Here is a 27,729-nt window from a genome sequence, read left to right on the forward strand (position 1 = left end):
GGGCTGTTCTCTCTCATCTGTGCCTCTGAGCCTTTGCTCCGTCCACACCAGGGCCTTCTACGGCTCTCCGTGATCACTTGGCTTGGCCTATCCATAAAGTTTGGCTCATTTTGTTCTGTTTCTATTACTTATGTGTTCTTTCCATCAAGAGCACTTACTGGCCAGAGAGTATCTGCCAAGACACAAAGGTTTTTAAAATGCAAAACAACCAAGGAGGGGCCCCTGTCTCCCTGCCTACCTGAAGCAGTTAGCCTTTTCTTCAGTTTCTGTCTCCTTCCCGACCCATCTCAGTTTGAGGCAGAATCTTATTATGTGGCTCTGACTTGCCTGCAAGTCAAGATCCTTCTGCCCAGTCTCTTAGACGACTGGCATTTCAAGCCTGTGTCACCATACTCAGCTAGGACACTGTTACTTAAATATACAAGCGTCTTTCGCCTAGCTAATTAAGGGAGTCAGTATGCTTCCATGAAGCTTCCACAGTCCCACCATGCTTTGGATGCTAGCAAAGATACTGAACCACTCTTTTAAAACTAAGCAGACAAGCCCAACAGTTACACAGGTCTCCACCCAGGTGCCTTGATATAGCCCAGAAAGAAAAACAGCAACTTAAAGGGAAAGGGTATATTTGGCAACTGTCTTCTTACTGCACCCTGCTATCACAGCACTTCCTGCACGTGCAGCTTCTTGCATGGATTTTCAGTGCCTGCTGAGAATCCAGGCCATCCTCATTCCAGGCAAGCGCTACACCGCTGAGCTCCATTCCCAGCCTCTCCCGAATCTTAGTATAGCGTGCTGACTGACTGACGGTGTCGTTCTAACATGTATCTTCCTTGCAGCAGAGTATCATTGGATAGTAACCCTCAAAGATGCAGGGCAGCAGCCTGGCACCCTCCATGCACTTTCAAGGTCAAGGTCCTTGGCTGACAGGGTTCTGCTTCTAAGGTTGAATGTTATCTGTGTCACCATCAACAGAAGGTGAGAAGTCTCAGTGGACCAGGCTTCAAAGTGACACAAGTCACTTCTGTTCACAAGTTGATGGAACTAAGTCCCATTACCAGGACTACTTATAAGGGAGGCTAGTCCCAAGGGAAGGGAGCATGTATGGTGACCAACCAATTGTGTCACCTGTGTGAAGCTCTCACTGAAATTGTTGAGGGAGACCTTTGTAGACACGTGGTTATGAGAGCACTTCTGATTAAACAGAAACTTAGACCAATAAGAGAGGTCTTTTCTCCTGAAATACAGTGGTTGCCTTACTTACAGTAAGTACAGAAACTGCTTTTTAAGAGGTTAAGGCATACACATTTCACTTGTTCTCTTTTCTCTACTAGGACGGACATATAATGACCTAAACCAATATCCTGTGTTTCCATGGGTGTTAACAAACTATGAATCAGAGGAATTGGACCTGACTCTTCCAGGAAACTTCAGGGATCTGTCAAAGGTAACAGTTAAATGCACATAAATCTGTTCCCTACAGGAGCTTCATTTGAAAGGGTTTCTGCCAGAGTGTACATACTCCGTGAGTCTCTATAGATCATCTCTAGTTCTTACAGCCCACACCACAGGAATTAGGCAGCTACCAATGGCATCATCAGCACTATCACGGAAACAGTGAGTGTTTGAGAAAGCAGATTCAGCAGGAAGTTGCTTAGGGTCGGTCATGGAGAGAAATCTAAAGTCAGTACAAAGCATGACAGTCAGTCACTCACTCATGTGCTATATTCCTGAGGTGAAAAGGAATGTTGTCCTGACCACAGTAACAGTTATCTGGTGTGAAGGGCTTAGCAGTAAGGAGGAAGGAAGGTATGGGACCCTCGAAGGGGCTCATGATGGGGATAAGGAAAACAGCACAGATTTCCAGTAAGTTAACCAATTTTCCAGAGAAGCGTTAAATGGTATGCCAAACCAAAGAGCAGCTAAGAATTAGAAATGTCCCAAAGCAGCTTTGCAGCCTGAGCTCCCACACGGAGTCACACCCCTGTGAGTCAGTTTTTACTGTGTGCGTGATTGGTAGTACCTAGCCAATTACTCAAATCCTGGTCCACATTTACAGTGCGGGGCATTAGGCGAAGTTACTCACTTTGTCTTTCCCTCAGTTTCTTCATCTGAGTACTAAAACAGTGATAGTCAGGCCACAGTGATGAGCTCTGAGGAGTCGGTGTGTGTGTGGCTAACCCTGAAACATCTTTCAGGTAGTGATGATGCCAACAGTGTACTCCTATTGTAGGGGATATGCTAAACAGACAGACACTTGACTTGTTTGCCAGGATACAGGGATACTCACTGGACATTAAAGCAAAACCTATTTGGTGCAAAGGTAAGTTAAAGTTTCTCTTTATAGTCTTGTCTGCGTGGGCCAGAGAGTGACTCAGAATCTGATGGCAAAGGTACTTGCCATCAAGCTGACCTGCCCTCATTCTCCAGGACAGAACAGACTCTGACTCCCCATGGATCTACACACATACACATATGAACACATATACACACAAACACACATATACAAAAAGGTAAATGAGATTTTTAAAAAGATGTAAATCCCATGTCTAACTTGATAGATACCATTTATTAGATATTACGTGTGTGTGTGTGTGTGTGTGTGTGTGTGCGTGTGTGCGTGTGTGTGTGTGTGTGTGTAAATGAAATTTGACAGTGTAGATTTTCAAGGACCATGCACATTGTATGCTAACTTCTGGTGGGAATGTCTGTGGCACATTTTCTTAATTGCTAATTGATGGAGGAGGGCCCAGCACACTATGTGTGGTGCCACCCCTAGGCAGGTGGGCTCGTCTGGGCTACATAAGAAAGCAGGCTGAGCAAGCCGGTAAGCAGCTCCTTCATGGCCTCGGCTTCAGTTCCTGCCTCCTGGCTCTTGCCCTGGCTTCCCTGGATGCTGGATAATGACCTGTGATCTAGAATAAAACCTCTCCAAGTTGTTTCTGATCATAATGTTCTATCACAGCAACAACAACAACAACAACAAAAAAAACAAATTGGGACTTCTCATATGCTAACTACTATAGTTATTTAAGATTCCCTTTTTGAAAAAAGAGGAGCAGTTCTTTTGATGTAAAATTCAGCTGTAATGTCCTAGTGAAAGGAAACTTACACACCAGGAGTTTTTTCCTTTCCTCTAGTCATTCCGTCAACAATACTTAACTTGTCCTCATTTGTGTGCAGAAAACTGGCCTCTTCACCAGATAGATCAGCCCAATGGGAGTGAGTCAGGGTAGCCCATTGGAGAGAGATTAGTCCTGAACAAAGATGAGAACTTCGTTCCTAAGAACTGGAAACTAGCATGGTGAGGGTGAAGGGGAATGGGACCTACTGGGATGTGTGCTCAGATATTCCCAGGCAGTTGGCTTCACATCTTCCTCAAATACTAATACGGCCAAAGAAAATAGTGTTGGTTCTGTGCGCTATAGGAGATATCTGTTAGAGTTTGCTAGTGATGACAGAATTTTAATTTCCCCATGTAGAGAGGTGAGACCCTGGTTTTGGGGTGTGTAGTGCTGATTACTGGACTGAGGGCCTTGTGCCTGGAAGACAATGCCCTACATCAAGCCTCTTCCAAAGCCCTCCTTTCCTATGTTGTTTTAACATAGGGCTTCACTAAACCACCCATGCCACCTTGTGTTGTGCCCAAATTCTGAACCCCAAAATCACCAAGAGACCCATTTCGATGCAAAAGCAAAGAGTCTTTTATTGTAGATGTTTAACGAGCTAACCCCATTAGCTCGGGCCCTTTACCCCGCCACCATGGCGAATGGCTGGAGAAAGACCCCAAGCAACGTTGAGGCAGGGATCTTAAAGGGCAGCGTAAGGGGAGTATCTAGGGGTATGAAACAGTCTCAGGATTGGTGCGCTTCCAGGTTTGGGTAACCTGCCCTGTGTTGATTGGTCAACTGGTTGCTATGGCCCATAGGCCGTCCCAGAGCGGTTGCTATGTTCTGCAGGTCACTGTTGTACACTGTCCATAAAACACACCCAGAGCCGTAAAGCACAGCCCAGCCAGCTAACCTCTGATTGGCTCCTTGCCACGAGGAGGGCATCTGACCTTAGTGACCAGGACAGGAGTGGCAAGGTCATGCAAGCACATGGTAGCCTGTCATGGCTGCTAAAATGGGGGACTGGTCACTACACTTGCACTCATTCTGCAGCCAGACAGGGCTTGAATTTGGGGTCCTGCTGCCTCAGCCTCCCGTCTAGCTGGCGTGACAGCCGATGCTTCCCGGGTACCTGAAGAGCTGCCTTCATTCGGTCTGTGCAGTGTGAGTCTCCTTTGGCAGGGCTTTGCCATTGTCCCCAAATTTATGAAGTGTGAAATAAATAGCAGAGGCAAACTGGCGGGGCCTGAGTCAATCCGGGAACACAACATGAACATCTCTTTTGCAAGCATGGAGCTGGCCTCTGTACTGGGCTGCTTGAGTGCATGAGTGAGAAAAGAGAGGTAACTTTTGCTTTCAGTTCTCCCAACATCCAGACCCACGCATTAGCAGTCTGTTATTTACACTCTGTCACATTGCAGGATGGGGAATGTTAGCAAATTAAAGTCTCTTGATATGTTAATAAATTACCCTTGCATCATTCCCATGGTTCACTGAATTTCTTAATAGGAACTTCCATGCAGATGGTCTAGGAACCCAGTACTACCCTTTCTTTATAAAGCCTACTCATACACAAGATTTCAATGTATCTAAGTATATCTTACTGTGCACCAATGGGAAAGTGACATTGGACTCATTCTGTCCATGGGAGGAGAGACTAGGGGGTGACAACACTACTGCGTGAGGAGGCACCACCAAGAAACACATGGACTCCTCACAGCCTAGTAGAATCAGCAAAGGAAGCTTCAGTGGTAAACCTTTCCCAGAAGTTCAAGAGAGAACTGAGATGATAAACGGTATCAACTGGGGTTATTTTAATGAGAAAAGTAGTTATTTTAAGAACAAAGATTTGGAGTCATGATGTAACTAACTAGCAATTATAGAATTAGCAGTCAGTAATTCTAAATTTGTTTTCACTTGAGGTCCCAAATAATACCATATCCCTTACTGCTTATAATATTAGAGGAACTATACAATACACAAGCATTAAAATTTAAGTGTTTACTTATACCACCAACTTACACCGCCTCTGTGGCTTCTAATTATAACAGGAATCTTCGAGTTAAAAAGTCCAGAAAACTCAACTCAAATAGCTCAAACATCAAATCAGCACCGTTGGTTCTTATAACTGAAAGATTCAGAGAAGGGTTTGGCTTTTCAGCAAGATTTTCTCAGTGGTTCACATAATTCCAGCATGTGTTTTTGCCACTCTAGACTTCAGGTTTACCTTCCACTCCACAGTCTGTGGTAGTTCAGACATTCTCTCTCCTCTCTTTAGTAGTAGGATGGCTACAGTAGCTCCTACCTCATACTTTGACTCAAAAGAAAAGAATGGCCAGGTGTTGGTGGCGCACACCTTTAATCCCAGCACGAGGGAGGCAGAGGCAGGCGGATCTCTGTGAGTTCAAGGCCAGCCTGGTCTACAGAGCGAGTTCCAGGACAGCCTCCAAAACAATACAGAGAAACCCTGTCTCAAAAAGAAAAAAGAAAAGAAAAGAAAAGAAAATCCCAGCACAGCCCCAGCGGAAGAAATGGAAACTTCTTTCTCAGCAGATGTCACGGATCCTGCTTGAGAGGGACAGGGCAGCCACTGCACATGGAGCTGGAGGTCAGGTCAGGATGGACTAGGGACCCTGGCCTCCCCCAGTGATGGGGGAGGAAGTGAGCAGTGACTTCGGATTCTTGTACCTGAAGGAAAGGAAGTCACTCTGTGTTATAAAGCCTGAACTGGAATACACCTGAGACTGTGCTCTGTTTGATCAAGTGAGAGAAGCCCAGGTAGAACTTGTACACACCTGGCAGCTGCATAGAAGTTTTGCATTTTGATGTCAGAAAGATGATAAGGTGTAACCTTGGCCCTCACACATAGCATTGTTAGGCAGTCACACACTTTAAGTAGATCAGCGTAAGATAAGATGCCGAGTCTTAAGTAATTCCCATAGAAGCCTGTGTTAGTCACTTTTCTGTCGTTGTGATAAAACACTAGAAAGGTAAGCTTAATGAAAGGATGGACTTATTTGTGCTCATGTCGTCAGTATTTGGTCACTGGGCCCTGTTGGGGACAGTGGCAGTACAGGGGGATATAGCAGAGAGGACTAAAGTCAGGGGAACCCGTGTAACCTCATGGAGGCCCAAAACAGAGAGAAGGGGCCTTGCGAGGCATCCTCCAGTAGTTAAATTCCTTCTTCTGGGCTCTTCCAGAGTCACACCTGCCACACTGGAGCATTGTGGGAGGCCCTTTGAATTCAAAGTATTACAGAGACAAATGGTTAAACTCTCAAGTCTCATGAAACTGGAGCCACTGTTAGTGCTGGGGAGAGACTTATCGTTACAGGAACTATGGACAGCTTCACTCAGGAAGCAGGAAAGCAGACCCATGGAGACGTTAGACACTGAGATCCACCTAGTCGGGGTAACCCCTAGGAGATCCAGACCCATAATTCAGTAGCTGTGTCCTTTTTAGTTGCATTTGGTTTATTCTTTGTGTGGCTGCGGCTTTGTGCACATATCATGTATGTGTAAAGGTCAGAGGACGATTCGGTGATGTTGGTTTTCTCATTCTACCGTGTGGGTCTTCGGCTGTCAGCCTTGGCCGCAGGTATGTTTGCCACCGCCACCTCTTAATCCTCCCAGGCATGTAGACTTTTTCCACATTTTTCAGACTTTCTAACAGTATTGATGAAATAATGGCTTCCTTTTTTTCCAGTTGTACTTCACATTCAAGTGAGGGGAGTGTGTTTGTGTATGTGTGTGTGTACATACCACTACATGTATGTGGACACCTTTCAGAGTTGGTTTTCTCATTCCACTATGGAGAGATTTCCAGTCGCTCTCTGAGGTTTTCTATCTTACGCATGATTGACTGAAAAAATCTAGTGAAAGAGTATTTGATTCAACTAAATCATTTTTAATTCAAGTAAGGGAAAAAGAATATCATTCAGTAATACATTTTCATGCCACAAATTATCTCCATAAATGCCAAAACACTGGTCCTAAGTACTTATTAAAATGTGAGTTGCACATTTATCTAGTATGAATTTTTCATTTATAATCTTATTCTTTTCCTGGCCACTTTTATTAAACCAATGAAAAGCATGGGAAAGGGTTTTTATTTAGACTTCTTTTTTTTTATTAGAATACACAGGCTCAAGTATCACTCATTATAGATTGTATTTCTTATTTAACAAATAAAATGGTCTATTATTGACCAGCCTTTTCAGTACCAGACACTAGTGGGTGGAGATATTTTTTACTTCAGTTTACATACATATTCTCTATGAAATGTGAGCTTGTTATAAAATTTGTCTTAAAATAGGATACCTGTTAGTACCTCAGTTATTTATATATACGCACATGAATTTGACTCACAGGTTCTAGTGGTTACATGATTTTGACATGAATCATAGTCTCTGCTCATTAAAGTACACATGGGATTTTCCATTTCCCAGTCACGTCTTCTGATAAGTGAAATCATTTCATCACAAAAACAAATCCTGGTAATATTGACATAAACATGAGACATCACACATGTGTACGCACACATTCACGTACACACACCTATGCACAAACACTTACATGGAAAAATGTATTTGTTAACACGGGAGTCGTTTGACGGACAGATGAGAATGAACTTAATGTTTCCCACATTATTATCCACTTAAAAAGAGGAAGTGATAATGCCTGGGCTGTGAAATGCGGCCGTGCAAATACATGTGCTGCGGTGCGCATGCTGCTGGACGCCTGTGCACGTGCACTGGAGGTGAGTAAGCCGAAGAATGAGCAGCCCCGAAACCCCACGGCAGCTTCCAGGTGGTTCTTACCTCCTGTTTCACACAAGTAAAAATGCCCAAAATGAAGGTCTTCTTAGGTTAGTATATAACCTGCCCCTTGATGAAATTTCAGTAACTAAATAAATATTAAATGTACTGCACTTCTTAAATGAAAGTCTTGGAAACTGATAGTTTTTGACAGTCTGATAAATAAAAATAACTATGTTAACATTAATATAGTAATGACTTTGGCTTCATGTAATACAAGGTGAAGCCAAAGTGTCTTCAATTTAAAAGATAAAGTTTTTGAAGACTTGGTGTTTCCAGACTAGGTCAGTGTTGGGAACCCTGCTCTGAGAACATGTCTGCTGCATCTCTGGTGTTGATTTGACCAGCCCTCGGGAGTATAGCAGGGAGGTTTAGTAGCCCCGCCGGAGATGGCTTTCTTCCCACTTACTGGCAGCCAAGCTTCTTAGCTCTCATCTAGGTTTTCGTTTTGCTTTGCTTTGTTTGTTTGTGTTTTCACCAAAGTGGCCACATAGGGTTTTGACAGACTTGATTGACAGTTTGGGGTTGTCAGGGGTCAGCACACCTGCACCAGGCACACTACTTATGAAGAAGGATAGTTCACAAAGCAGGAGGAATGGACAGAGGGCCTGTTGGCCGTTTGCAGGAGCTGGTCCTAGGTGTACCTGCGTGCCCTGGGGATTAGCGCCCTCTCCGCAGCAGAGTGCGCCTTTTGCTGAAGCTTCGTCTGCACTGGCCTGGGCGTCCTTTTCTCACTGATTCCTCAGAGCTCTTAGTTACAGGAACCTGCCCTTGATATTCCTCTAAATGTTTCCACGTGGTTGTTGGCCTTGTTTTGTGAATAAAGGTTTTGTCTAAAATCCTTACATGGAAGTTTTACATGATATTCTACAGTCATTCCAGTAGGTCTTTATTCAATCAGGGTTTGTTACTCAGCTAAAAAAAAAAAAAAGTAGGAGTGAGTCCTGCACTGTCAGGAAGGTGTTTTTCACGATCATGTCCTGTAGCTCTTGATTGAAAGAATGGAAAAGATAAGAATTCACGAGTCTCTTTTATGGATTTTCAAGCCCTTGATTATTACAATGAAAGCTATTTCAGTTCCAATATGATAAGGATGTTAAAACACCCAAAGTCTCTCCTAAAACCAAACACATTGGCTCAGCTTCAAGCTGTTTCTAGCACTGCACAGCAATTGGATCTGTAAACAGGAGAGCTCCTCACTAAATTTGAGATCTCGGTTTTCTTATCTCTATCACATGGGCACAGAGCCCTTCTAAAAACAGCAGGGCTTTATAGGTCTAGAAATCATATTTTTAGTCTCTGCCTGCCTTTTGTGCCTGATTTTATGTCATGTGTCACTGTTCATTTGCAAGCACAAAACAGTAGTAGATCTAATAATAAGTTTTAAACTCTTTAAGTGGAAACCACAGCAATGGCTTGGATCTAACTGCCAGTGCTGATGGAAAAGGAGACTCGTTCCTATTGTCAACCTCAGTAAATATAGCGGTATGTTTCCACCAGCATTTTAAACTGTATCTGTTTGCCAGATTCATGTGGGATTCATACTACAATACTTACCTATGCTTTGAAAAGATGCCAGACTTACAACTTTATCAACAAAGAGGTAGACATGTTGACCTGAGGATCAGAGAATCTGATGCCCTTTGGATTGAATAAGAAAGAGTGCCATTTATTAACAGAATTCCAGCCTTCTCCAAAACAACTCGAAGCTGTCTTTCCTTTCAAAGGGACTGACATCTAGGGAATCTGCATGGAACCAAACTAGGCCTTCTGAATGTGGGTGACAGTTGTGTGGTGTGGGCAGTTTTTGGGGCCACTGGCAGTGAGATCAGGATTTATCCCTAGTGCATGAACTGGCTTTTTGAAGCCCATTCGCTATGAAGGGATGCCCTTGCTCAGACTGGAAACAAGCAGGGAAAGCCTTGGTCCTGCCTCAATGAGATGTGACAGACTTTGTTTACTCCCCTTGAGAGTAGGTGGGAGGGGCAGCTGTTCTGCAACTGAAAGATCCACCAGTGCTTAGGAAGACACCTAGTTAGGAAGGTAGTTATACGGACATCTAGAAGATTCTAGGTCTGGTTCACTGTGAAACTGTTTTTTCTCCTTGGTAGCACTTGTCCGTTCACCAACCATAAAAGTTACATTTGTTTTAAATATTGAGAATTTTACATAATGTTTGACAAAATGCCTTCCCTTTTGACATCTGTGTAGAAAGATTTTATAGGTAACTGGTGATTTAGCACAGAATGGGGCTTAAGCTTTGCAGTATTTAAGTGGAAGGATTATACTTTATCCCAGGAGTTGCAAAAATGACAGCCAATGGTTTTGGAGCTTTAAAATATTAATACTCCTGTACCCAAGAAGCACAACTTTTAAGACAATAAATAATTAAGTTGTTTAATGTTGGTTAAGTCATAATAAAGGCTAATATAAAAGGAATATACTTTACAAATAACTTCAATATTCAGGCTGAGCACCCTCACAAATAAGAGCTTATTATGGAGGCTCCAGCAGCCCTAACTGCTGGCATCATTGTGTTGTTTAAAGTAGTCTTCTGGGACCAAAAGAAAAGGCTCACAGCAATTTATAAAGGAATTTTTCTCTCTTGTGTAACATATGTCCCATTGAAACACTCATTTTCTATGACTTCTCCTGTTACAATAAAGCTTAAGTAGCAATGTTAAATTTGTGGGCAAAGACTGATATACTTAATATTTTTGTTGTCCATGTAAACACTTATTTGTACAGTATGCAGCTGAAAACAGTAACTCTTACCTACTTCATAAGTGTGGACTTCATGTTTGAAGAAACCAAAACCAGATAGAAAATTGAACTAAGGCAGTTTGCTATACTCTTGAGTACAAAAAAAAAAAAAAAAAAAAGCTGGGACAAATGGCTGTCTGTGATATGCCTGTTAGCATACCAAAGCTCAGGCTGGCCTACTGCTTTCTCAGTACTTGTGGCTCTTGTCACCCTCCCTCTCTACCTCCCTCCCTCCTTCACTTCCTCCCTCCCTCCCTCCATTACTCCATCACTCCTCTTCTTTCAAGGCCTGCTCCATTCTGCTGGCCATAGTCAGTGTACCACTTTCTCTCCCTGCTGTGGATGCTTCCAGCTGTCTCTGGCTGATCTCTCCATCATATCTACAGTAAAAACCTTCCCCTCAACCATACTTGGAGCAGTCAAATCCTCACCTCATACAGTGAGGATGTGCTGGAATCATTATAGATCGGGTGTGCTAAGAAGTCTGGAGCCATGGTCTAATAATTAACATGTGCCTTTCCTCTCATGGGAAGTGCCACACAGAGCAGTCCATTAGTGCTGAAGTTCTTTCCGGATGAAGCCTGGGCATCTAGGATGTTTACTGTTACTGTGTGGAATAGAACATTTCCTTTTATCTTTTTACAGCCAATTGGTGCTTTGAACCCAAAAAGAGCAGTGTTTTACGCAGAGCGTTATGAGACATGGGAAGATGATCAAAGTCCACCCTACCACTATAATACCCACTACTCAACGGCAACTTCTGCTCTATCGTGGCTTGTTCGAATTGTAAGTATCATCCTTGACTTAGCGGTCTCTAACTCCAGAGTTTTCAGTGTAAGTGAATTAAATGAAAATCAAGTGCACTGAATATTCAATTTAATGACTAGAGACCTGTGAGTAGAAAATGGATGCCATGTACCCCAGGGAAGATCCCAGCTGGGATCTTCCTTCTTAGCTTCCCAAAGGCTGGGTTTAAAGATGGCCACAATCACACTTTGCTTTGATTTTTTTTTTAATGTATGGTCTTCTTTGTAGAATTGGGTTAGGAAGCCAGTTACTTAAATTCCTATACTTACTTTTGAGCTGGGGATTAGAACAAGCTGAGCAGACACTCTGTTACTAACCCTAACCCTGCACATGCACGATACACACACACACACACACACACACACACACACACACACACACACACACACATACACACACAAACTCATATCTCCAAGTGAGTCATAAAGGACCCTCTGGTGTACATCTTTAATGTTAGATCAACTGACTTATTAATGAAACAAACCCAGAATTGACTTTAAGAAACCAACTCTGTATTTATAAACCAGAGATGAAATTGTGATGTCTTTTTAGAGCAAGGTTTTTAAATTAATCTCTCCAAGATTCAGCTTATATTTTTCTTAACTTCAAACTTCACACAATTAAGCTGAATCTTGGAGAGATTAATTAAATGACCCTAGAATAAATTAGATCTAATTGCAATTTTGAGAGCATCACACTTGTGGCTAAGCCTGGTTATGGGAACCAGTTCGAATTCTCCTCCTCCTGTTGATGGTTACAGTGATCTACATAGGCAGAAGGTACTTCACACTCAAGCAAGACAGGACACCCTCTGATTCCCTACAGCCTTCATGGGATCCATCCTGTGGTTCCAGTTTTGGAACTGAACAGACTACACACTGACCAGTCAAGACCTAGGAAAGCTGATTTCTATAGCCACAAACACAAATGTGGTCGTAAGTGAGTTGCACTCAGAAATAGGAAAACAGATGAGAAAGCAAAAAGACTGATAAATTCAGCTCTCTGATCACCAGTAATTAGGTCATAAAGGTAAATTTTTAGTCAGTGTCACTACTGGTGGGGAATGACCTCCTAGGCATGAGTGAACTGCAGACAAACAAAGATCCGTTTGGGAAGCATATATTTAAAATCCAGGGGAAGGTGTCCGTGAAGTTCTGTCTGCTGGTTTCTGTGTGAGCCAAGAAGAAAAATTTGACTGCTCCTAAGCAGGCCAAGAACTGTCCTCCCCAACCCACATAGCCTGTTGGGTTCCATCAGGTTAGCACCTACAGTTCACAAGAGGCCCCCTGGTCCCCAAAATCATAGCATAAGCACATTTTTAGAAAACATTAAAACTGAAAGTTTTCACCCTGGAAGGCCTTTTTGTGCCTCATCAAAGTCTGTGAAGCCATGGCCTTGGTGAGCCACCACAGTGAAGGGGAGGACACCTCACTCAGGTCTCTTGGAGATGGAAGAAAGTCTACAACAGCAACAACAGTGGATGTATCAGTTGGTTGCCTTGAGATTTAAATGAGAGTAATGTTTGCACCTTGGAATAGACACAGTGGTGATATGTGTTTTCTGTGCATGCCAATTAGTCAAATCTGGAGACAGACCGGCAAAACTCATTACAAGAAAAACACTTGTTCCCAGCCACCCAATTTATTTAATATTTTTCTCTTCCAAGTAAGCTAAACCTTTTCTCCAGTTGCAAAGCACAAGCTGACCCCTGGCTGACCTGCTGTTCTAGTGGGTGGAGCACAGGGCTGGTACTATCCAAGGGCCTGACATCTTCCATGTCTACTAAACAAAAAGCACTGTTGCCTCTCAGCAAACCCCTGCTTCCTTCACAGCTTCCAGGACCCGAGTTGAGAAGGAAAAGAAACAGGTGCAATAATTTCATAAATGTCAAAACTGGTATAACCAATATGTTACTTTTTGATCATGTAATCAATAAAAATTATTTATGTTATGTTTAGTACTTTGAACTTGTTTCAGAATCCAAAGAATATGTTATGTGTCTACTACAATGTTGCATCCGTCGGTAGCTGTATCCAACAACACATACCTAGAACTGCTTTCATGAGGACCCATTTAACCCAAATGGTTCCTAGAAAGCTATCAGAGATGAAGGACTGGAGTACTGTGGTCTAGCAACTTTGCTTTCTTCACTCTTCTCCTAAGGACTTCATGAATTAGAAAATACATTTATAATTTGTGTCACTAAGAATCTGTTCATAAAATATAATACATATCAAAATAAGTATCTGCCTGCTACCTTTCAAGCCTTTTAAACCTAAAGTCATTAAATTCATTATCATTCAATATATTTACTATGACAATAATGATAATTGCATAAAAATGCTAATTAGCTATATACCTCATTACTTAACATTAAAAATATTCTTTTAGACAAACTACCAGTGAAATCACTTGTCTGGCTTGCAAGGCTCTAGAAAGACTGTCCCATTGATGGCTGCCAGACAGATGCTGAATAAACCTCATTCCAAATGGGATTTCTTAAGATAACTAATATACGGAACACATTGTGCTTGGACTTTTGTCCTTCCTGGACATGAGGTATCACCCCGAGCAATCACATGCTACTCACTGACTACTGCAGCCCTCAGTGACCAGCTTTCCTGGTCAGCTCAGTATGCTGACTCAGCCCTTCCCTGCTCAACTACTTCTTCAGACATTTAATAACAGTAATCCTTAGCAAGTTAAGTAGGTAACATTCAAAATGTTAACATCTACATGTGTTTATAATTTAGAACTTTCTTTATAATTACAGATTATTTAGAAAGATTACCCTAGAAACTCAACTGTAACGTGTCATTAAAAATACCTGTTTTTAGTAAAAATAGCAACAGTACTTTCACAAGAATCATCATGTAGCCAACCCAAATAAAAGTTTCCTATGTGATTATTTTGGATGCTGACACTTAAGGGCAGTGCATATTCACTTAGAGGAAAACAAGTGATAATTTATTCAGAAGTGTGATACATAGAAGTCACATAGGTTAATTAATACAAAATGTCGACTGATTCTAGAGTTATATTCTTTCAAAAGAAATAGGAGAAAATTATACCTCAAGCCTCAACATACAGTAGAACTAGTCATCCCTCCCACACATAGAAGTGTGGCCTTGAACTTGCTCAGCTGCTACTGAGGAGACAGAGTGGGAGCACCAGCCCAGACAGGCAAGAGGACCTAGCACGGGGAGGTCTCAGCATCAGCCTGCTCCCTTCCCTCTGTAAGGACCACATCACTCCAGATCTGCATCTTTCCTTTGCTGGGATTACACATGATTGGGGTTTGGGTTTGGTTTTACAATGGAGTGAAGAAAGCAAGAACAAAAACAAACGGGGAATTAACTGGTGTGTAGAGGTTACAAGGCAGGGAAGGTGGCTAGTGCCCTTGGAGGAATCCAATGAACTGGCCATCTGGGTACACAAAGCTGGTTGTTGTTTTATACTTTTGTGTCAGGCATGATACAGCAAGCTTTCTCTTTGTTATTTCACTTAATCTTATCTAATTCCTGTAATTACCCCAAAGACTGTAGTAAGTTTCAGCTTACACTGATGAAGTAACAGAGGCAGTTCCCTGACAGAGTTACATAAAGGAATTTGCCCAAGACAGGTGAATAGTTCAACTTTTAAAATTAATCAGTCATATTTTGATCAATTCATCACTACTATTTTCAATTTTAGTATTTCAATTTTGGTAAATTTAATGAGCATATAAACCACATTTACCCATTTGACTTTTCTTAGTAAAAGCCTACAAGAGACACTTCAGACAGTTTTTATTCCTAATTGTGATAACCTCCATTCGTTTTTCACATAACTTAAAATATTAACAGAGTGGACTTCCAGGCTGCATAATTGATTTTCAGGTAAAATAATTAATTTCCCCTTTTCCTGTTATATCATCTTTTTATATAACATTCATGTTCTTACCGCTTCCATCTCACTCATTAAAATTGAAGATGATATACTGCAAACTTAGAAAATTGATAGCGTCTATTCACACTAACTTTCAAGACGGTATGGACAAGGGTAAATATTTCTGGTTGTTGCCCAGTGACCACCCTCTAAGATTAGTGGCAAGGAAAAGAGGATAAAGGGACATGGGAAATGTCTAACCCATTAAAAATGAACATAGGTGCATAGTAAAGAAAAGAAACAAATAACTAGGAAAATGCCTCACAGAATTCTTAGCATCATCAAACTTGGGAATGATTGTTGTTACTGATCGTCCCCGTCGTGAGCTTCAGAGGAAAGGGTTAAGTATGGCAGAAGAAATACACATTTGTTTTTGCTCTGCTGGTGGGTAACTCAGTAACCCTTAGTGAGAATAAATGTTATTTACCTGTTTTGGGGGCAAATTTAGTTATGTCAAAAGCAATGCCTTCCATTCAACCTAAAAACTGCAGATCAGGCATTGAAGTGGGCTGAATGCCCAGGTGTTGTGATTGCATTCTCCCAGGGCTCCTGCTATGGGAGATGTCCTCACTGACAGACAGTGCTCAGGATGCTAACCGAAGGCAGCGGTCACAGAGTACTGAAGGTGTCAGGTCTCATTCGCATTCACGTTAGTTCGTCCCTTGTTCAGTGATTAGGTATGGAAGAGTCTGTGCACTAGGAGGTAAGCTGAGTGTTGGAGATGACGTAGAGAATGAGCTAGACAAGGATGCTTTCATCGTGGGGAGTGCTGTCAGATAGGTCACATAGCTGTATGAACAGTGTTCCGAGTCTGCGGAGGTGTCAGCTGCTCAGAACATGCAGGGAGAAGCCGGTGAACCCAAAACAGGCTTCAGGAAAAGAACGTTTGTGTCTGGCAGAAGGAATGATGTGCACGAAGGGCCAGAAGCTAAAGCAGCCCGCTAAGACCCCAGTACAGCAGCACGCCAAGACCCCAGCACAGCAGAAGGAACTCAGATAGATCATATAGTTGAGGCTTCCTCCAGAGCTCCTTGGAGTTATCAAGATAACTGAATAGGAATCATATTTCTAAAGAGCATCAGACCATCATGTAGACCCTGTGCTTGGGTGACCCTTCTTAGCTACTCCATGGGTGACATCACCAAACTAATTCCCTACTGCAGTGGACAAGCTCAGAGTGAGTGACTTGTCTTCCTGTAGTTAATGTGAATAGGCTGAAGTAACAGAAAGAAAATCTCCTTTATAAATACCAAGAGAATAATTTACAGAGAGATCATAGGGTACACCATCACCTTGCCGATGAAAAGTCATGCCAGGCTGTGGGAGCAATGGGAGCAATGGCACAGTCAGCCCAGACCCACATCTCCTGACACATTGGTGTGGGCTTTTACCCAGGGATCTACATTTCTTCTACCTGTGGAGGACCTCAGAGATACTAATGAGTTTTGTTTTGTTTATGACAAAGAAATGACTATTGCTGTGTTTCACATAATCCAGTGACTGATTGGATTGGACCTTTTCTTTGCTCAGGAGCCATTCACAACCTTCTTCCTCAATGCAAACGATGGGAAATTTGACCATCCAGACCGAACCTTCTCATCCATTGCAAGGTCATGGAGAACCAGTCAGAGAGATACCTCTGATGTCAAGGTATATAGTTTAATATTTATAGTCATAGAATCTAAAACTTGTTGAAAATTTTATTTTTAGGTACAAATGGGTATATATGGCATTTTATATTATGGCTTTGCACCATTATATTAAAATTGTATACCACATCTAATCTTAAAGAAAATCTGTTGTTGTTGTATGAGCCATTCAGGTTAACCAGAACCATCTGTGTGACTGGTATAGTGGGAATATCAATTGGAACCTGGTGGGTAAATAACGTAAAAAAATTATCCCCCTTTCCTTGAACCCATAGGAAATACTTCAGCTTCAGCGGTGAAGGGTAGGGCTGCGAGACCCTCCTCCATCCTGGTTGTTACTGGGCCCATTCATGTGCAAACATGGGGTAGTCATTGGTTGTTTCTGAGAGTTCATGACTATAATTGCTGCGCATTGCTACAAGGTGGTATTTTGCCGTCTTTCTCCCTTCCTTCTGGCTCTTACCATCTTTCTGTGCCCTCTCCCACAGTCTTATTTAGGACTGAGTCCTTAACCCTCACTCATTCTCAGCATCTTTTACAGCCATAAATCTCTGACTTCTATCAGCTTACTGGAAAGAGAGGTTTCTCTGATTAAGGCTGGGAGTGGTAATTCTCTAAATAAATGTGCATTTAGAAGGTAGGTTGACACACTGTTTTTTTGTTTTGTTTTGTTTTTAATGTGCACTGATGTTTTGAAATGGGTGCCAGGCCCCCTGAAACTGGAATTACAGACAGGTGTGAGCTGCCATGTGGGTGCTGGGAACTGAACCCTGGTCCTCTAGAAGAACAGTCCCTACTATTAACCACTGAGCCATCTCTCCAGGCCTGATACACACTAATTAAACAACAAAGTTAAGCTCCTCACTAGCTCCTATGACACCTTCACTGTGGGCTTTTGAGAAAGTTTTAAATGCCAGATATGGATTCCTTCTTGTAGAGAGGGCCTTAAACACAGAGTAGTAGCTTAATCACTTAACAGTTATGCTGCCGTTGCCCAAATGAGCAGGACCTTATGATGGATGAGGTTGGCTGTAGACAGAAGTTTCTGTCCTGCCTGGTCTCACAGCCATTCAGTCCCAAATAAACACATAGAGCCTTATATTAAGTATTAACTGTTTGGCCGATGCCTCAGGCTTCTTATTGGCTAGCTCTCTCTTAATTATAAACCCGTAACTATTAAACTATGTATTTCCGCGTGGTCTTGGCTTACTGGTAAAGCCTGGGTCTCTTTCTTACACAGCAGCTACATGACCTCTCTCTGCATTCCTCTTCCCAGCATCTCCTAGTCAGGTAGCCCCACCTGTACTTCCTGCCTGGCTACATCCTGCCTGTCCATTGGCCAAAACAGCTTTATTCATCAACCAATAAGAGAAACATATATTCACAGCATATAGAAGTTGGCAACGTAACTCTTAGGGTTCACAGCCTATAGTACCTTCCAGCACTTTGAGGCTAGCCGGAGGAGGGTCCCAGCTCAGTTCCAGCCTGATTTCTCAATAGCACAAGACAAGGTGTGTGGTGCCTTAAGTAATAGGGTCTTTTCATCGTTTCTGGTACAACTAAGAAGAATGGCAACAGCATTGTTTTAGGAACTTCTAGGGTCTCCCTAATCAATGACTAGTAAGGGGTGCTCTATACCTAGCACTGGAGTTTTTCATTACTATCAAGTAGCTTAAATTAAGAACCACTAAAAAAAAACAAAACAAACAAACAAAACCTCAGGACTTTTTGTTTCAATCAATTAAGGTGTTTTCATTTTTTTCAAAAAAACCCCTATCTAATCCAAATGGCATAATCAGGAGATGGGAAGAAAAATCCCATAACTTAGCTTTCTTGCTGTTCACTCAATATTTGGCCCATTGCATAAAGCACAGTGGGAATTGGATCTGACCTTAATGTGTCATAGTGTTATAGCTGGCCCAGCTTCGGGTTTGTGCAGCCTGGGGCAATTAATAAAGCATTAATGACAAGACCCATTTAAAATGCAGGCTTTTCCATCCAGCCTTAGCCTTTGCTTGACTGCCTGGGGATACTATGCAACGATACATATTAGATTAAACCAGAACACACACAATACCCAGAAAGAGAGCAGAGCAATTGTACAGTTGGTACAACTTAGCGAATGTTAAATACAAAGATTTGTTAATTGCTTATATGTGCTCTTTTTTTTAAGAAGAAAGAAAGAAAGCTGCATGGTCATGATTGATGCATGAGGAAAATGTGCTCCTTTTCTCTTTCTGATAGTAAAATCACATGATCAAGTTATTACAAAGGTGGTTTCTTATTTTAAGCCCTTTTTCTTTATAGCACCTTGTCCTACCACAGTGCAAAACTGAATTTAGGGGTTAGTCCAACAGAAGGAAGCCAGTTAAACTTAAAGTTTAATTTGCATATTTGTGGATATCCAAAATATTTATACAAGACAATACAGTGAGAAGAAATTTTTTAATAAATGGAAGTTGTGTATTAACTTCTTTTTTAAAGCAAATCACAAAAGAGGTTGAAGCAGAATGTAGCAAATCCATGTTGTTGCTGTTAAAGCTTATGAGAGTCATTCTTACTTTGTGCATATAACATTCACATTTAGAAAAAGCAAGGGTTTAACCTGTAGCCCTGCTGAGTTAAATGTGGTGACCACACTTATCTAACAGTCTTAACTTATGTAAGGAATTAAACTAAAATATCCACAAGCCGTCGTTCCAACTATCACCAGGGAAATCAGGGAGGGGCCCACTCTTGTTTACCTGGAGAACAAAAAAGAAAACTGGAAGCTGGAAAGCACTCCATGGGCAACAGTATCTCAACCCCATGTTACAGAATCACCTGATGAACAGTTTGCATGGATGTAAAATATTCTTTTATATAATTAAATATTTCTACCCTAAGTCAGAGCTGCATCCTTTTTTTATCAAACTATTTCAAGTAGAAATATATCCTCACTGTTACCTAGCATTGTAACAGCAAAGAATTGGCATTTCATTTAACTCAGAGGTCCACCCCCACACATAATAGGGTCAGTTATTTCTAATTTATTTATGTAATCACACTTCCCAACTTTCCTTTCCATCCTGAGAACTGGGTCAATGCTTCAACTACCAGAGACATCAGCAAGCTGCATTCTGGTCACTAAATCCCTATAGCCTTCCTTTTATTACCATTTAAGGAATAATCACATTTTATTGCTAATTGTGGTACTTGACTACCTGGAGTCAGGCATCAAAGAAACCATGAATGTGGCTATCCCTGACTTGGAAGTCTTTTTGGTTTTCATCCCCAAGCAGCCATACTGACACACACACACACACACACACACACACACACACACACACACACACACACACACACACACACACCGCCTGCCAATACCTCCAGCACGTACGTAATTGGTTTATGAGACGTGCGTTTCTACATACACCTTGGTATTGTGCAGACTGTGCTGTGCCTTCCCTGGCCCTTGCATGCTGTGTGATCCTGTCCTGTGGTCTTTCTCCAGCAAGACTGCGTGTTCACACACAGAGAGATGCGCTTCTGTGTCCTGGGACGGGGCTCTGTGTACCTTGTATGTATTTACAAAGGGTGATTCCTAATAATGGGGCCAGCGGCTCAATGCCATTTGCGTGTTTTGTTTTAAACACATTATCAAACCATCATCCCCAGTGAGGACATATGTTAAGCTGCTCCGTCCCCATCCCCCAGTCAGCCTGTTGTAAGAAGTAACGTGGTCCTTTGCTGCTGCTCTGGAAAGTGCATCAGGGAGTGGACAACACTGTCTCTGAATGGCCTCTGCCCTTCCTTAGCCATGCACAGCGCTTTTCTCTACTCCTTCACCATAACATGACATATGCCAGCCAATTTCTGAGTCTACAGAGTGGGTTCCAGAACAGCAGGACACACAGAGAAGCCCTGTCTCAAAAAAAAAAAAAAAAAAAAAGAGGGAGGGAGAGATGAGAAGGAGAAAAAGAAAGAAATCACAGACATTATGGCTTCAGTCAGGTTTCTAGTCCATGTCTGTGCACACCTGTAAGTGTCCACGTGTGTTCTCATACCTTCTGTTACAGCATCAGAATGTGGGTCTTATGACAAATGTTAGGACATATGAGGTCTTTAAAAATAATTAGTGGTGAGTTGAAATCTTTAAGGTATTTTTTCACTCTAAAGTAATGACCGATTTAGCAAGAAAGAGTGAGTTACTAGGAATAATAATCCCACTAACTTCGAGAGCATGGATTTTTGTTTCTGTTCTCTGCTGTGTAATCCAGCACTTGGCACGTTTTCAAGGAAATGTGTTTTGTGTCCAGAGAAGAAAACTGTCTCTGCAGTATCTACTGACTTAGACAGCCTTGCAAGGGAGGCTAGGAATGCAGTGGGTGGTTTCACTCTGCCTCTCTCCGTTAATGTCAGCTTCTCCCTGTGCTAATGCCCACAAGATGAGTGGGAAGGGGAGCTGCGCAGGTGACCTCTGAGGAGAGGTCCCAGGAGTGGGGTCAGACCAGTTGCCTCTGGGGTTTCATATTGTGATTTTAAATTTCTTTCCTTCAGCCATGCCCTTCGAGCAGAGCTATTCCACTTAGAGATGTTCTTACACTAATTTTCCTTAATACCTTCCGAAGTTGTTACATTACTTTCTGAATAGCTATGTAGATGTTAGGAAAGGTGGCCGTGACACGGTGTCATTAAGGTGACATAGTGTAAATTAATGCAGTTAATGGAGGTGCTCACACTGCCTCAGTGACCCATTATGAGCTCTCATGGAATTAACAGATGCCCAGGCATCAATCTTTTGGGAAAAGGATAGAAAAGCGCTGGCAGCTTTAAAACCTCACAGTGAATTATATTAGGAAAGTGAAAACGTCTGGGTTAGATTTGATTTCACCAGGAAGCCATAAAATGGTGCGGCTCTCAGCAAAATATATTAAACTGAAATGTCAGGTTTGATGCAATAGGTACACAATTATGATAGTGTTAATAGTGGTCTTCTATCATCGTAAGACATACTTTCCAGTTCAATTTCTCAACAGCTTGAACTTGTCATAAGCTTATAAATTAGAAATTGTGTTTGAGGATATTTTCCTATTTTTGACAGAACGCATATACTACTATTAACTGTACCGTAGGGTTTTAGTATAGCTGTTAAAATAAACTAGAAATCACATTTGCAGACACAAAATGCCTGTTACAATATCCACTTTGCCATTTCTTTACTAATGTTCCGTGCCTTTCTGTACTGTTTTCCATTTAACGAATTTAAACTTGGATATTTGCTTAAAGAGAAGCTGTTTACCAGTGGGGGTGTGCAGGAACCTGGACAGCAGTTACCTTGGCCAGCTTCATCTACCATGCCTGCGCGAAGGCAGAGCAGACTGTGTGCACTTTGAGAAACACTTCACAGTTTGCAAACGTGCGTTTGGTTGGTTTGCTAAGTGCTTGAAGCAACTCATTTTGGAAGGAAGATTCCTAGACATAAAGAGGTTTTCAGAAGCTCTCAAACAGGCAGGGAGACAGGAGACCAGAGCCAGCAGGGTCTGCTAGGTGCTGTCTGTCTGGGACTCCCCACTTCTTGGGCTCCTTCTGCTCTGGGGCCTGGGCTTTGCCCTCTGTGTCTTTTCTTTTTCATGCATTGCCTCTCCTTGAAATTGAATGCTTTTCTGCCAGCCTCCTTGTAGGAAGTTGGGCCGAGGTCCTTTAGCAGCTGTAAAAATATGCACCCACTCTGTATGTTTAATCATAGTTCAGTATTAGAAAAAAGCTCACATCTTTTGAGACAGGAGTCTGTGACTTAGACAAGGTCATCAGTGCCCAGAAGATCCTCCGACATCGCCGTGTGGCTGTACAGACATGCGAACAACCACCTTTAGCATGCTTCGCATAGCTCCTAGGAGGGTTCTCTGCACCCCTGCCTTGAGCTTCGCTCTGTGGCTGCATTCTGTTTGTTACTCAGAAACTGACCCTCAATTGGAGCCTGCCTCTCATTCTGACAATCTTTGGCTATCTTAACGTAGACCTTTGTGTATCTCAAATCCCTGCCTCAAACCTGAACAGTTTCTGCCTTATCACTCATAGTATCTTGTCTATACACCCCTGGTCACTTTAAGCATTCTGCCTAGCAAGCTCCTTGGACACAAGTTTATTGGGTACTTTGAAGGATGCAGCCTTGTTAAGCTTCCCTCCTCTGCATCACTCAGGGACCTTATCTCCTACTTCCTCGATAATCTCTAGGATCACCCCACTGTAACACCTCACCCCTACCTCTACCCCTAACCCTGCCTGCTTCCTAGTCAGTGCCTGACATTTTAAGCTTTTACTAGTACACTACCTCTCCTTTAATTCTAACTTTGTTTCTATAATTTCTGTGTAACAGACCACCCCAAAACTTACAAATTTAAAGCTGTTCCTTGACCGTTTGCAGGTTCAGACTCCACCAGGATAGCTGGGTTCTATGTCATGGGGTACCTGGGCTACTTGGCTGGGCAAATTCCTCCCCTCTCCTTGTGTCTATGTTCGTTCTATAAATCTCGGTGGTGAGACATCCAACCTGTAATGTGTTGTCAACACTAAGAAAACACATGTGGAGCACTTAGAATCATGGCAGGACTCAGGAAGACCTGGCAATGCCACTTTTGGCTTTAAGACTGAGTGGCCAAAAGCATGGTTTCACTGACCTGGACTGGGACAAGACATAAGGACGTCATTGCCTAAACTAGCTAGATCTCAAAGGTGATGCTCTCTTAGTCTTTATATTATTATTAAAATAAGCAAATCTTTTAAATGATATCAGAATAAATATGAGATGCTGCCAGTCCCCTCCATTTACATACCAACTTTGAGAATTTTAAAGCAGTGAAACAGACATAAACCTTCAGTTCACACTTGAGCGGCTGCATCAGCTCCTCCCTAGACTTAAACGGCTTTACTCTCTCCTCCTTCTCCATCGAAAACACCAAACTGCACCCCATTTCTGGTTCAGACTAGTCCATTACAATTGCTCTGCTGTTTTAACACCCCGGTGGCCTTGCCAGTAAGCCATTCAAAGTCACCAATTTCTTGATACCTACTTTCAAACACATCTGTCTAGTGTCTGTTGCAACTGTTAGAAATGTGGGTGACTCAAACTTCAAAACCTCACAGCTCATCCCAGCAGTGTAGGTAACAGTAGTTTACAAGCACATCCTGCTTTACCAGGAAAGGAAGAGAAAGGGATGTCCTTGCTACAGGACTGTCCTCCAGGCCCTGGTAACACTGCTTTATAGGACTCGCTCGCATTCCAGCCTCCTAGACCGTTGAACTGCAGCCCCTTGCCTGTCTGCATCCTCTGTCACTGGGGACAGCCAGCTGGTGTTCCATCCTTTCCAGTGTGCCGAGATTGAGCTGACAGGAAGCTCGTTTGTTCACCGTGCCCTTTCAACCGCTCCTCTCTTTCCTGCTGGTAGGTCTTCCTTTAAACTTGGTTTCACATACATAGATGTAACTAGAGCTCCCCTTTGCTTAGCTTGGCTCACTCGCTGCAGGCTCTGCGTCTTGCTGTCCACCTACTTTTGTCCCTTCTGCTGCTGCTCACAAGCACACAGCCTCTTCTTCCCTTCTAAGCCTCCCTTTGGCTTTGTCACCCAGATCTTTCTGTGTTTAATCATGGCCATTCTTCTTGAAAATTCCAGTTGACAAACAACCCAGCTTTCCCCAAACATCCTCATTATCTGGTCCCCATACCACCTCTCCTTTCTGGTTCTCCTGTTTGATCCACCCCCTACCCTGTACCCATACTCACGTTGCTTACCCCTCTTTAACAAAATTCCCCGACGGCCTCCCCTTCCCGTGATAGTCACGTTAGCCTTGATCATCATGTTCCATCTCCATTGAAGTGTTTCTGAACCCATCCAAAGTTCCTTGCTCTTTCTTCCCTGCCCTTCCTTCTCTGGGGCGATGGTCTTGTGTTATAGCCACTGTTCATGCGTCAGCTTTTAGACCTCACTGGAGGGGTAGGCCATGACTTGTTTTCTCAGGACTTATCACACTGTGTGGAGCTCAAAACCTTTGCTCAGTGAAAAAGTAAATGTCTGAGAAGTATATAATGGATTTTAGAAAGAGTTCTGTTCAAGTGGTTTAATATAAAAATACTGATGCTTCTTACATTATATTAAAAATCATTAATATACTACGTAATTATTAATATAATATGTAGTTATATTAAAACCAATTCTTACTAAACTTAGCTCCATTTATCTAGACAATCCTTTTATATAAACCTCATCATGTTCACATAATGCCATAGAAAGTGAATTTAGCTACTGCTTTCTTGTCATTTACAAATTCATAGACTCAGCGGCAATTTCACACAGAGCCTTGTTAAGATAGACGCCGCCTAGGAGGGCTGCACCAGCTTTAATGGAAGACGCCATGAAGGAAAAGTCCTTGTGTATACATTTTTTAAAACTGAGGTCCATTTACTTGCAGATTTCTTATCTGGCGGTTTATATGTGCCCTATGCATCCCTTGGGTGACCACCCTAAGATTCAGATTTCAGGTACTCTTCTGTCAGCATGGATAGGACATGCAGTAATGCTGTGCTTTTTCCAGTATAATATAAAACTAATATAACCTCATCTTGAAATTTAAGAGGCTATATATAGCACACCTGAAAACAATTGTAGTTTGATTTTTCAACTTCTCTAGTAACTTACAAACAAAAAAAAAACCAAAATAATACTTTTAAGGTCTTAAAATAATGTTTTTCTATTCAGATTTATCCCAGTGAGGCATAAACCTCACACTGACACTCAGGTTCGTCTTGAATCCACATATTTATGCCACACACAGATACTAAAATAAGTAATTATTATGTCCAGCTTATCCACAGCCTATATTTAAACTTGATTATAATATTAGTCCTGTTGTGTTTAGTGGTGGGTGTAAAATGACTTGGTTGGAGTTACAGTGTTTTTCTGGTGAGTACTGGCCTGGCAGGTGCCAGGGTTCTAACCTCAGCACTGGTTACAAAAATTATTTTGTAATTAAAAAGTAAAATGATGAATGCCTATAAATATCATGAATTATAATTGCTACTATAATAAAGATCAAAATAGCAAATGTTGTGGCTTTTTTTTAAAACAAGTACTGGCAGTGACATTTTAGTTGGGATGTTTGTTAATATACATAAAAGGTTCCTAAGCAGCATAGACTTGCTGATACAGCTTCTTACATTTATCCGTTGGCACTGTTGTAAATTGCTGTTACTTTGTGTACCCATTTATCACTGTTTGTGTTTGCTTTACTTAAGATTGAACCTAGGGCCTCTCCAGCACTCTAAGCAAGGGCTCCCTACTCCTGAGCCACACACTCCCTCGGCTCTCTGTACCTGCCTCTCAGAATTCACAGTAAGGAGAGGATGATAAGGTGAATTGTGTAAAAGAGAGGTTTCATCTCCTTGGATTGCTAATTGTTTTCACAGGAAGACTAGAAGGACTAGAATTAAGTCAAGGATTTGTCTTCTTTTATGGTTGGTAAAAATCAATTGTTTTGTTAACTGATTTTTACCAACTGGCTACTAAGCTGCACCTCTTCTCTGCACAGGAACTAATTCCAGAGTTCTACTACCTGCCAGAGATGTTTGTCAACAGTAATGGGTACCAACTGGGTGTCAGGGAGGACGACATGGTGGTGAACGATGTGGATCTTCCCCCCTGGGCCAAGAAGCCAGAAGACTTTGTGCGGATCAACAGGATGGTAAGAAAACTGGTTTCTGCTAGAACAGGAAGGAAAAGTTTGTACCCGTTGCCAACATCCTTACCATCTGTAATACAATGTTCAAACCTAAGAAGCAGTGACAGACTCCTGTTGTCTTCTGATTGCGTCCTCTGTTGTAAAGCAGACTCCTCTGAGGCGTTCTGTGTGTTTCCCTCAGGAGGAGGCAATCAAACTTCTGAAAGGTTTAAAATCAATGTCCTCTCCTTATTTTTGTCTATTGTAACCCATGAATCTGCATACTTTTCCTCACTCATAAAATGCTCTAGACAGGAGAAAGCTACACTTGAGGATTTTATACATGGGGAGTTTGTGCTGTGACGCGCACCTCATGTTGTAATGCACCTGGCCTGGAAGAAAGTACCAATCTTACAGTGTTTTTAAAATACACATAGCAGAGGTTCAAATACATGTGCAAATAATGTCTGCCTGTGGAGATTTTTACAGATGGTAGTATATTTTACCACAGTTAAGGAGATTTTCATCTTCGTATGGTTATGGCACATGGAGGTGAGTCATGCTGTAGTGCACTGATAACGTCAGTAATTGTTAAGACAATGAACAGTTGCCCCCAAAAGGACTTCTTTAGTCCTGCTTCGCATACTCCCAATCTCCTCACCTGTCACATAAATCTGTTTTCCTCTTTTGGGTAGGTGACTTTAAGTCAGAGTCCACCTCATTCCCTCAAAGCACGGTAGGAGACATATAACCCTTTTGGAAAGAATATTATTGATATAAAATTGGCTTATTGAGTAATAAACATACTGAGAGATCTAACATCAGTGGGATTGGCCTGCTCAGAGCTGTGTGGCCCTCACCACAGTCAATTTGGAGGAGTTTTGTCTCTCTGCAAAGAGCCCCTGACCAGGTGGTATTCCATCCCATTTCACAATTTCCTCATCCACCCAGCCACTGCCCGCCTGC

At 42.2% G+C, this 27,729-nt stretch overlaps 1 protein-coding gene across 3 annotated transcripts in view; it reads left to right on the top strand.

Moving 5' to 3' along the window:
- The window catches only part of Nbea (neurobeachin), a 485,089-nt gene that overhangs the window by 410,515 nt on the left and 46,845 nt on the right, over positions 1-27,729 (top strand). For all 3 annotated transcript variants that reach the window (XM_040754403.1, XM_040754404.1, XM_040754405.1), the window contains 4 exons: positions 1,332-1,444; positions 11,333-11,473; positions 16,952-17,071; positions 26,635-26,787. In XM_040754403.1, the coding sequence (XP_040610337.1) occupies positions 1,332-1,444; positions 11,333-11,473; positions 16,952-17,071; positions 26,635-26,787 (527 nt within the window). The remainder of the gene's footprint in view (positions 1-1,331; positions 1,445-11,332; positions 11,474-16,951; positions 17,072-26,634; positions 26,788-27,729) is intronic.

The sequence above is a fragment of the Mesocricetus auratus genome, unplaced genomic scaffold, assembly GCF_017639785.1.
Source record: "Mesocricetus auratus isolate SY011 unplaced genomic scaffold, BCM_Maur_2.0 Super-Scaffold_100011, whole genome shotgun sequence".
Classification (NCBI taxonomy): Eukaryota; Metazoa; Chordata; class Mammalia; order Rodentia; family Cricetidae; genus Mesocricetus; species Mesocricetus auratus.